The sequence below is a fragment of the Schistocerca americana genome, chromosome 8 (genome assembly GCF_021461395.2).
Source record: "Schistocerca americana isolate TAMUIC-IGC-003095 chromosome 8, iqSchAmer2.1, whole genome shotgun sequence".
Lineage (NCBI taxonomy): Eukaryota > Metazoa > Arthropoda > Insecta > Orthoptera > Acrididae > Schistocerca > Schistocerca americana.
In genome coordinates this window covers 371,489,214-371,501,489 of record NC_060126.1, presented here as the reverse complement: position 1 = coordinate 371,501,489, position 12,276 = coordinate 371,489,214, and the positions used below count along the sequence as shown (strand labels likewise).

Here is a 12,276-nt window from a genome sequence, read left to right as displayed (position 1 = left end):
ATTTTTATTTCACTTCCGGAAACAGCCGAAGGTTTCCATTTTAAGTCTTTACATTAGTGAATCACTACTGGTAGTTGAATAAGGGTTGACATTTCAACAAAAGTATCACTATATCATACATCTTGTTAGCCTGATGTACACCATACCACAAATTGATTCTGTTTGTACTCCCATCCTCACAAAGCATTGAAAAGCATATCAGTAGTTGACTCTTTCTCATGCTGATTCTAATATTGTATTTTCCATGTAAGTTAATATGTTCATCACTCCTCCTTAACTGCTAGGGAGCTAGGATCTGGAAGTAGTAAGGTGCTGAGTATAAATAAAATATAAACATTTGTTTATTACAGTAAAATTTATTTGCCACAAGAGGTAAACATTTGATTACAAAGATCGGCGAACTGAAAGCAAATCTTTATATTCTGATTTATGATTTTAGGAGCAGTTCCTATACTAAACAATAGCAGATAGCTGGTGCTTAGGTGCTGTACATACCTCTGAAGCAGACAGTGAAACCATTAATCCAAAGTTTTCAAAAGAGAATCTTTTGCACACGTCTGTGAAGCAGGCGGAATAGAATGTTTTACAATTAGTACAAAAACAATCAGCCATTAAAAAAAAAAAGAAACAAGCTATACACAGTTGTGAAGCAGACATAGAAGGATGTTAATAAAAATATTCTAAAGAAAAGTAAATGACACATGTCCCTGAAGCGAACAGAGCAAAATGCTGTAATTGGACTTAAGCTGTTCAATTATGAAAAACAGCCACACTTTCAGGAGCCCACATGGCTGTGAATATGGAGAACTTTCAGCTTTGTAATTGAATTGACAACAGTGAAAATTTTGGCCGCGCAGGGACATGAACCCAGATTTCCTGCTTATCGCGAGCTGTCGCCTTATGATTTGGCTGTCTGAGTATGACCCACGGCCAGACCCAAACTTCCATTTGCTGTCAACCCGGTGTCTACAACCAGTACATGTACATCTGTTATGTATACTTCCGTACAGGGGAGACATTTTACTTGAAAGTCACTTGCCCGCTGGAAGCAGTGTTCCTTTGGAGAATCGTGCATAACACGGGCACTGCAATATCGTAGATTCTAGAACATACGGAATACAAATTAGACTGACATGGTAAGCAAATGACAAACCGTACATTAGGGATATGTGAACATGCAATCAGAAGTTGTCGTCGTCGACTTTTTTCTTCCCCACAAAAACAAAACTGAGGGAAATACTTAAATTCAGTGAAGTTGGTTTTCAGGTTTACCAATATACACACAAATAGCACAAATTACAATTAAATAAAATTTTGACTTGTTATAAATAGACAGAAGAGACCATTACACTTGCTAATTACAAAAATGTGTTACTTCCTGCTTTTGGGAACGTGGTACAGAGGCAGTATGTATCCTAAAACATACACTATGAATGCAAATGAGATAGCGAGTGAAACATCTCACAGGCCTCCTCCGAAACACCTCAGAAATAAAGCACAAGTATCAAACTTGAGAGGGAATGTTTAACTTCAGGAACACAAAATACTGAAATGTACAAATCCACATACCAATGATACAAGGCAAGAATTACAGTCAAGTAAGTGTTAGACTTAGTGACATTCAGGATGCTAATCCACCTTCAATGCATTGACAAAAGTATGGCCAGTAGAGTGGCCAGGAAAGAACAGTGAATGACACTTCATGGTACCAGAGTAGAAGTTTGTCTCGTAAACTGCCACTAACCATTAACGGGCTCCAAATATTTAGCTTACAATAGTTCTTACATTAGGCCAGAGGCAGTTGTGGACAATTTAGGTCACCACGTCCACAAAGGCAGCAGGGATATTGCTAAAACAAACTGTAGCATGTGGCCTTGTCACCTCATGCATAGAGTAAGACCTCAACTTTCCAATAGTTGAAAGCACTGCCCGCGAAGTAAACATCAGCCATCAGAACACGGAGCAGCCCACCAGGGCAGCGCAGCACAAGCCATGATTCCAAGCATGGCTTCATCCAGCTGCCAACTCCCACCCAACCTCCAGCCAACACCCTCCTGAGCTGACAGCCCAGCTACGAGCTATCGTGCCCTTAAATTCTCCTCGCATTGCTGCAGGATCACCCAAAGAAGCCACAACTTAGCAACACAACCAAAGTAGTTCAATGAGTACCAGAATCCATATTGGGATACCTGCTCAGCTCATCTTTGTCAATCCTCAAAACAAAATGCTTAACTGTTAGCCCAGCCAATGACCAAAAAAGTTGATTGGGGGAACAAATCGTGTACTTGTAAATTTCTGCACTGCACAGTAAAAATCTTGACTGGTGGGCTATGAGCAGTGGGGTGGAGGGTGGCTGCAATTGCCAAACAGTACTGATACAGCCAAAACTGAACACGCTAAGTGGGGAGGAAGGACAGGCAAATTGGATGTACTTTGTTGGAAAATGTGGTAATGGTACATACCACCAAGATTCCACTGTAATAAGAGCTAAACCAGTTTTAATCAATAATATTAATTAATACTATTGTATTTGTAAAGTAAAGGTACAAATAAGTAAATTCTTTAGAGTCTTTATTAAGCATGTGATTTTGCGGTATAGGTTAAAATATTTTCAAAGTTAACTTAGGAAACCCAAATCTGAATTTAAATTTACATGAATAATTCCATGGTGGCGATTATCTGGAAAACCTGGAACTGTCAGGGAATTATATTTTACTTGGAAAACTCAGTGAAATCACAGGGAATTTCAGGAATTTTGTAAATTCTCAGGGAATTCTGTATTTTTTAAACAAACTTTGTAAAGTAATTCTGTTGAGCTTTATAAATCAAATTTGAAAATCCTAAGTGTTTCAAACTGTGCTATTTATTTGAATATTGGTCCATTTAAATTATCTGTTTTAAAACTGCACTTGAACTACAGCTGAGAGGAAAGAAAATCCTCAAGGGCCTTGCCCTCCTCCCAACCACTCACCGTTAATTTCGCAGGAGCTTCTTATGATATCGTCTTCCCATACATGGAATTCTCAATTTTTTACCCATGTGTGAGTAGCCACACTGAATTGTTACAATGCAATAAATTGTCAGAAAATAAAAGATAATTATTTGAAAGCCTTGTATGCTTTCCACATTTCAAATTTGTCTTACAACTTTTAATAAGTGCCAGTTCTACATATTACCTGCTACAGGCTGCAGTTACTAGTAAAATAAAATTTGGTTTCAGTATGTTCCCATTGGAATACCATCATGAAATTCAGCAAACAGATTAACAAATAGTGTATGATGACATACATTTTCTTTAAAGAAAGCCATGTTTTGGAACTTCAATAATTAAAAAAATAGTATCACGTATTTTAAAGTTCATAAGTAATTGAATAAAAGGATAATAACAAACGTAATTGTTGGGTTCAAATTGTTGTTGTTGTTGTTGTTGTTGTTGTTGTTGTGGTGGTCTTCAGTCCAGAGACTGGTTTGATGCAGCTCTCCATGCTACTCTATCCTGTGCAAGTTTCATCATCTCTCAGTACCTACTGCAACCTACATCCTTCTGAATCTGCTTAGTGTATTGATCTCTTGGTCTCCCTCTACAATTTTTACCCTCCACACTGCCCTCCAATACTAAATTGGTGATCCCTTGATGCCTCAGAATATGCCTACCAACCGATCTCTTCTTCTAGTCAAGTTGTGACACAAATTTCTCTTCTCTCCAATTCTATTAGGTATGTGATCTACCCATCTAATCTTCAGCATTCTTCTGTAGCACCACATTTCGAAAGCTTCTATTCTCTTCTTGTCCAAACTATTTACCGTCCATGTTTCACTTCCATACATGGCTACACTCCATACAAATACTTTCAGAAACGAATTCCTGACAATTAAATCTATACTCGATGTTAACAAATTTCTCTTCTTCAGAAACGCTTTCCTTGCAACTGCCAGTCTACATTTTATATCCTCTCTACTTCGACCATCATCAGTTATTTTGCTCCCCAAATAGCAAAACTCCTTTACTACTTTAAGTGTCTCAAATTAATAATATGAATATAATAGAGGGGAAACATTCCGCATGAGATAAATATATCAAAAAACAAAGATAATGTAACTTACCAAACGAAAGCATTGATATGTTGATAGAGACGCTAACAAACACACACAAACACACACACACACACACACACACACACACACACACACACACACACACACACACAAAATTCAAGCTTTCGCAACCCACGGTTGCTTCATCAGGAAAGAGAGGGCAAGACGAAAGGATGTGGGTTTTAAGGGAGAGGGTAAGGAGTCATTCCAATCCCGGGAGTGGAAAGACTTACCTTAGGGGGGAAAAGGGACAAGTATACGCGCGCTCGCGCACACACATATCAATCCGCACATATACAGACACAAGCAGACATATTATAATATTATAATTAAATTATAATAAAGGGATACAAATTTTAGGTCTGTAAGTCAAATAGTTTTTGAGATATGGTCATCTCAAGGTTCCAGAACATACAGTAAAACCCCTTTTTAACGAATCTCAGGGGACCAAAAAGAGAGTTCCTTAAAAGAGGGTTTTCCTCAACTAAGGGTTTAGATCAAAATACACTAGATAAGTGTTCCAGAATCAAAATTGGAACCTAGGCTATTTAGGCCATAGAATTACTCCATAATCACAAATTAACTTTGTAATGCATACAAAAATACAGTGAACATGAAAATGTTTCTTGGCATATTTAAAAGAACTCGATATATTTATAATACCTCCCCCCCCCCCCCCCCCCCCCACCACCACCACCACCACCACCACCACCACCACCACCCACCCAAAGATATTTTGGATGTTAGGTCACATCAAAAGTCATCAACTGGTATCTTGATTTAAAAGGAGAAAATTTTATTTCGCTAATGGCACTCAATGAATTAGATATCACAATAATGAATAAAAGTGCTATACTGTTGGAGTTTTAAATTTACCCATATTTAAAGGTGGCAACTTTCCACTTCTGTCAGTGTTCACGCACAATAATGCTGTCATTCTCTCTTTACTTTTTTGCTCCCCATGACATTTTTTGCCCTTAATTGAAAGTGTTTGAGGTGGAAGGAGGTTATAAAATACACAAGTCTCATTGGCATTAAAATATTTTTGGAATCATCCCCTTGAATCAGACATGGCAAAGTATAACTTTTCCAATGCTCCACGCTTTCATTGTCCACAGACACACTTTCTCCACTTAAATTTTGGGTTGAGAGATTGTGACATTTTTTTTTAAATGATCTAGCCAGCCGTTAGATGCACTGAAGTTCTCATATCCCATCCTCAGTGCAATATCTCGCGCCTTCTCACGCAACACATTGCCACCTATGGGAATATTTGTGGCTCTTATTCCCTGAAACCAGTCTAAAAGAGCAGTTTCTACGGCTTTGGGAGACGACTCATGAATATTCTTCCTTTTTGATGAACATGAACCGTGTGCTTCTAAATTTAATAAAGCCGCCTTATTTTTCATTATTCCGCACAAAGGTGATGGTGCCAAATTGTACTTCTTTGTAACATAGCATAATTTCATACAGGTATTGCGATTCACTTCAAAATCTTGAATAATTGTTAGCTTCTTGCTGTATTGTCGGTTTTCTTCATTTGCTGGCCATATTACACGTACGAAAACACTATTGTAAGTACATTACACAACTACAGTATACATTTAATGCTTTCACTTTATAGCGTCAGACACGACAGCTGGAGTGCTGTAGTGCAGAAGAATTGTGTTTTCAAATGATCAGTTTAACATTCACCAGTCTCGATAACTTCACAACTATCGATACGAGACCAATATCTGAACGCTATCACGGACATAGATTTTAAGAATGCGAATGATCAAAGCCTAACATTATGATTTAATGTCCAAAAACAAGAGGTGCAGCTGCAGACTGTATTTTAATTTGCGAATTGTAATGCACTTATTCCTTAAAAGCGGGATCTAAAAGAAAGCGCGATTCATTAAAACCAAATTTCGGGAACACTGTTTTTATGGCGTTATCACCGGGACCAACGAAAGTATTTCTTAAAAGTGGGTTTTCCTTAAAAGCGGGTTCATTAATATGGGGTTTTACGATAACAAAAATCACTGAATTTTGAGAAGTTTAAAGATTAATAACTTAAAAATGAATGGTCAAAATAATCAATTTGTTATATTTTTCCTGAACAACTACTATTAATGTACATAAAATCACAGATCCCAGGAACTACACTATGGTTGATTACACATGAGCTGTCTATTAGTGTTTTTTGTGTTCAATACTTGTTATCAAGCATTTGGAGTGATTCCATGACAGGGAAGGATGGGTTGCTGATGAATGGTGTTGCATTGTTTTCAGTGATGAATCACGGTTCCGCACAACCCCAGCTGACCATCATCAGCAAGTGTGGCTGGGCAGAGAACTCATTGTTCTAATGTTTTGGAGAGGCACAGCAGTGTTGCATCTGGTGTCATGGTGTGGGAAGCTGTTGTGGATGATTTCTTGCCATGTCTGATAGTGACAGAGGAAGCTGTGATGGTACAGCAGTATGTCATGCACATCCTGCATCCTCAGGTGTTACCTGTCATACAACACTATCATCGTACAATTTTTCAACAGGATAATGTCCTCCTACGAATTGCACATATTGCTATGTACTGTTTTTGTGGTTTTGAGGTACTGCTCTGGCCAGCAAAATCCCCAGCTTGGTCCCCAATATAATGTATGGTACCAGTCAGACATCAACTCTATCCCAGTACCAGTACAAAGGGTATTAAGGGCCATTTACAACAGTTTTAGGCCAGCTTGGCTTCCCATCACAATCAGTTCATGCATCCAGGCTAGAAAAGGTTGTAACATCATACTGATAATAGGGCTCATACTGCCAAGTTCTTTGTTAGTTTCATATGGTTTCGTAATCACTACAAGAACACCACATACCATCTCAAGCTTAAGTTCATTTCCTCCTCCTCTTATGGGATGCTTCACTGTTTGTCAGAAAGTGTAGTTTGGTGATAAGATAGGTGTGATGATATTGACTACTGGAGAAGTGTTGAGTAGGTGTTCGGTGTGCACCAGTTCTATTGATGATGAAATCCCAACAAGATTCAGACTGTTGGCAATGAGGTTTCATAGAAGTAGTATGGAACAGTTTGATGAGAAGAAAGAAACATTCATAAAGATAGAAAACTTGTAGATACGATCGACAAAGTGCTCCTGTGTAAAAGATACCAACCATTTCCTCCACCGACTCTCCACAATTCCTGTCCCTTTACCACATGGTGCCCTGCTCGTCACTATTGATGCCACCTCCCTTTGTACTAACATTCCAAATGCCCATGGCCTTACCGCTATTGAACACTACCTTTCCCAATGCCCGATGGATTCCAAACCAATAACCTCATTCCTAGTCGCCATGACCAACTATATCCTCATCCACAATAACTTTTCCTTTGAAGGCATTACCTACGAACAGATCCGTGGTACAGCTATGGGTATCCACATGGTACCATCCTATGCCAACCTATTCACGGGCCATCTTGAGGAATCCTTCCAAAAAACCCAGAATCCTAAATACCTCATCTGGTTCAGATTCATTGATGACATCTTTGTGATCTGTATTGATGGTGAAGACACTCTATCCCACGTTCCTCCAGAACCTCAACTACTTCTCCCCCATTTGCTTCACCTAGTGCTACTGAACCCAACAAGTCATCTTCCTAGATGTTGACCTCCACCACGAAGATAGCTACACCAGTACCTCCATCCATATCAAATCTACTATCTACCAGCAATACCTCCACTTCGACAGCTGCCACCTGTTCCATATCAAGAAGTCCCTTCCGTACAGCCCAGCCACCCATGGTTGTCGCATTTGCAGTGACAAACGGTCCCTCTTGAAATGTTCCAAAGGTCTGAATGAAGCCTTCACAGACCATAATTGTTCTCCCAACCTTGTGCAAAACAAATCTCCCGTGCCTTATCTTTCCAGTCTCCTACCAAGTCCCAAAGTCTGGCCACAGAGGAGCATTCCCCCTGTAACTCAGTACCACCCAGGAATCTGGAGGAACTGAATTACATACTCCGTCAGGGTTTCAACTATCTTTTGTCATGCCCTGAAATGAGAAATGACCACCTGCCCTCTGTTCTTCCCACCTGTCCCACAGTGGTATTCTGATGTCTGCCGAGCCTACACAATATACTCGTCCATCCTTACACTACCCCTGCTCCCAACCCCTTAGCCCGTGGCTCATACCCCTGTAATATACCTAGATGCAAGACCTGTCCCATACATCCTCCCACCACCACCTATTTCAATCTGGTCACGAACCTCACCTATCCTATCAAAGGCAGGTGATCTACAAGCTAAGCAGCAACCATTGTGCCACATTCTATGTGGGCATGACAACCAACAAGCTGTTTGTTCACATGAATGGCCACCAACTAACTGTGGCCAAGAAACTAGTGGACCACCCTGTGGCTGAACACGCCGCCAAACATGATGTTCTTCATTTCTGTGACTGCTTCACAACCTGTGCCATATGGATCCTCCCCACCAACACTAGCTTTACTGAATGCCACAGGTGGGAACTCGCCCTGCAATACATTCTATGATCCCGCAACCCTCCTGGCCTCAACCTTCGTTAGTCACTTTCCTCACCAATCCAGCCGTTTCCCTGTTCCCATCCCAGCACTACTCATCCGTCATTCCACCGTCACACTCAGTCTTTTCACTTCTCTTCTTTTCCGCTACTCCCCCCCCCCCCCCCCCCTCTCCCCTGCCCTCCATCTAAACTGCAGCACTTCACTGTCTGCCCCCCCCCCACCATACTATCCCTCCCCCTCCCTGCCCCAGTCTCCTCCTTACCCCCATCCAGTCTCCACTCCTGTCATCCACTGGTGCTGCTGATCACAGTTCGGTTGACTGAGCCTGCAGGTTTTTGTGTGTGTGTGTGTGTGTGTGTGTGTGTGTGTGTGTGGTGTTGTTGACGAAGGCCTTAATCGCCAAAAGCTTTACTTATTTGTGACAGTCTTTTTGTTGTGTCTATCTGTGACTCAGCATCTGTGCTATATGGTGTGTAGCAACTTTCCTTTTCATAATATTATTATTTCAAAGATATATAGAAACAAATTAATAATTCACCATGCCATAGCAGCTTGTATTACTTATTACTGTTTCAACCAGAAACAAGTATGCCACTACATACATATTTGTTGAAACAGGTGCTGTTTAATGATTTACTGCAGTAGCTGTACCAGCCTAAGCATTCATAACTCTGTGGCATTTCTGTGGCAGCTCATAATTGTGTCTTAGAAATTAAAGCCATCAACACTTCTACATACTTCACACATTAATGCATCAGTTGCTATGGTCTAGTTCATTTGTATGGTCAGATATGTTATTTCAGTTCTTACCGCATAGTTGTTACAATGGTTTAGCTTGCCATGTTAGAGTAACTGTAAGATCTTATCCATCTTTCAGTCCAGCTGGGTATGTCACCACCCATGTTTCTTTCCTAGTGACAGATTCTAGCCCTGTCACTTCAGGTTTTGCAGCTAACACTAGCCACAGTTTTACTTCTGCACAGCAGTGCCTTATCATCAGATGCATATCTTTGCCTATTATGGATCTCCTCCTCCTCCTCCTCTTCTTTAGTTGTCACTCTCATTGTCACTTCCTTCGCAGTCAGTGTTGCCTTAATTTGTGGTTCATGCTGGTACCAGGTATTCACCATATTAAAAACTAATTGGCTTTGAACCATTGTTACTTTTGGAAATAATGTGAAATATCATATTATGTAGAAGTCGGCAATACTCACAAGAAAGCAACACTCCTGTCTAGTGTTTTGTTCAGTTAGAGTATTGGTAACAGTGCTGTTTCATGAGAAGTTAATCAGATATTTCATCAGTGTGGAGACACAACTGTTGCCTTTGTTGCTTCACCATTGATGTTCTGTTTTATGTAGAACGGGGTTATTTATGTGTCAAAACAACAGAAGAATGGAGCACATGAAACAGTCCAGATACACTTTAAGTTTCCAAGTAGAAATTTGGCTTTTCAGTTTACTCTTGTGCTTCCAAAACTTCATTCTTTCCCACCTGTCAGCCCTCTGTTACTCATTTTTTGTTTTAAAACTCTTGTCTCTGTTCTTCAAAATGCTCTTCTCTGTTTCCAAATTGTTGCATGTTTTATTTAACTCATCTAAACCATCTTGGACTGTTCCGAATCAGTTGTTCTTGGTTTGGTTTACGTTTTCCAAAAGTAAATTACTAGTTCTTTCAGTTGCCTGGTTGCAGTACGGCAGAAAAGGAAAATCTTTTCTATTTTTTACCTGTTACAGACTCAGTTTCCCGAAATATGAATTACGTTTCTTCATTTATTGTTAAAAATATCTCGTTTTGATTTGTATATGTAACAACGTGTATTACAGTCACTTTTAAGAAGTGAAGTTTTTGTAATTTCGGAAATGCAATTACCTTTTTTGTTAACATGTTAGACATTAATAAAATTAACATTACCAAGGCTAGTGACTGTTGGCAGGAGCTGCTGAAATTCCATTTTCGTGGCACTTCTTGAAGTATCTGTTATACATTGAATTGCACACTTACAGAAAAATACATAGTTAATATTGTCTTGTTAATACAGGCTGCCACCACAGAAGTCAGAATCTCGGTCTCGGTCACGATCGCGATCCCGTTCCCGCTCACGCTCACGTGGCAGTTCATCGGCCTCTGACAGAGGTGGTGATTTTGGTGAAGGATCTGATGGTCGTGCATCTCGTTCCCCTAGCAAACATTCTAGAAGTTCAGTTTCAAGTCGTAGCTTGTCTTCATCTTCGGACCAGTCAGACAAAAATGCAGGTAAGTGTGGTATTTAGTGGCTAGAAGATGGGAGGATTTTTTTTTAGAAGTCTCTCTCTCTCTCTCTCTCTCTCTCTCTCTCTCTCTCTCTCTCTCTCTCTCTACTTTATGTATGCAGACTTGTCTCTCTTTCACTCTCCTAGCATTATTGTTTATTATCTATGACTTTACATAAAAACATAGAGTTGTGGTGTTTATGGCTTGTTTTTTGTGCTTGAAAGTAGATAATAAAATCGCTTATGAGGGTTACATTAGCTGAATAAGTATCTAAAACAAGAAGTATAGTGTCGGTTTGAATTTAACTTCGTACTGCTGGTTCATTACAAACTAATATTAAAAGAAATAATAGTGGCATCTCAATTTTTGAGAGTATACTTAAATGTGTTTTAATAACTTATAGATTAATTCATGTGTAATTTTGAATTGATAGTTATTCACTTTGTAGGTTTTACTTTAATACCTTATTTGCTCACAGATAGGGATGATTGTCGCTTAATGACACTTCAGTGAGTGAGTGATGTGGTACAGTGGTTTACACACTGGTCTGTTATTTGGATGGCATCCAGTTTAAATTTTCTTTGCGGGTCTTCTTAAGTGACTTCAGATCAGTGGTGCAAGGTTGTTTTTCTTATGACACCATTGAAGAATTCCAGCACCATCCTTAATAGTTAATCTAGTGCTTTCCCAGTTGATGCTAATGTTCTCAGAATGTTTAATTTAAATTTGCGCTTTGAATCGGTTATGTAAAAGAAAGAATACTTTTAAGGAAATGCTATTTCATTTCTCTGTACAAAAAAATACTTTCACCCTTTATTTTCTAATATGGCAAATGTAAAATATTCTAAAGGGAATGATTTTTGGTGCAGTAAATAATTGCATGTATTCCAATGAGTGTTCATGATAGTAATACATTTATTTTTTCTTACATGTATGCCATTTTAGACTGACTGTAGAGCATAGTCAATGTCAATGTCTTTCACTATTTATATTTTTCCTCCCATTTTTGTCAGTTTTAACTACTGTCTCATAATTTGTAATTTAAGTTTTATCGTAGAACTGGATTAAAACTGAGTTTTCCTAGTGATATGATTCATTAATTGGATGTGGATTCATCAATTGTACAGCATAATTATAATTAAACTTTAGCTCCTTGAGAGGGCCCTCATGAAAAATGAGTGGTCATAGGACACTGAAATTTTATTGAAACAATTGTAAGGACATACTGGTATTGCATTCCAAGGTACATTAGTAACCAGCAGCCGTATTAGTGGAGCCTTGCATGTTGTGTTACAACAGCTGTATGCAGGACCATGCGGTCTGATATTAACAGTTCAACATTCACAGGTGACGCTTGTCCTTGCTCTTCTGGAGTATTGATGCGCAGTAGGGGATTTGCACCAA

At 39.2% G+C, this 12,276-nt stretch overlaps 1 protein-coding gene across 7 annotated transcripts in view; it reads left to right on the top strand.

Moving 5' to 3' along the window:
• LOC124544845 (serine/arginine repetitive matrix protein 1) overlaps positions 1 to 12,276 on the top strand; it is a 145,038-nt gene that overhangs the window by 71,728 nt on the left and 61,034 nt on the right. For all 7 annotated transcript variants that reach the window (XM_047123556.1, XM_047123554.1, XM_047123555.1 and 4 more), the window contains one exon: positions 10,661 to 10,875. In XM_047123556.1, the coding sequence (XP_046979512.1) occupies positions 10,661 to 10,875 (215 nt within the window). The remainder of the gene's footprint in view (positions 1 to 10,660; positions 10,876 to 12,276) is intronic.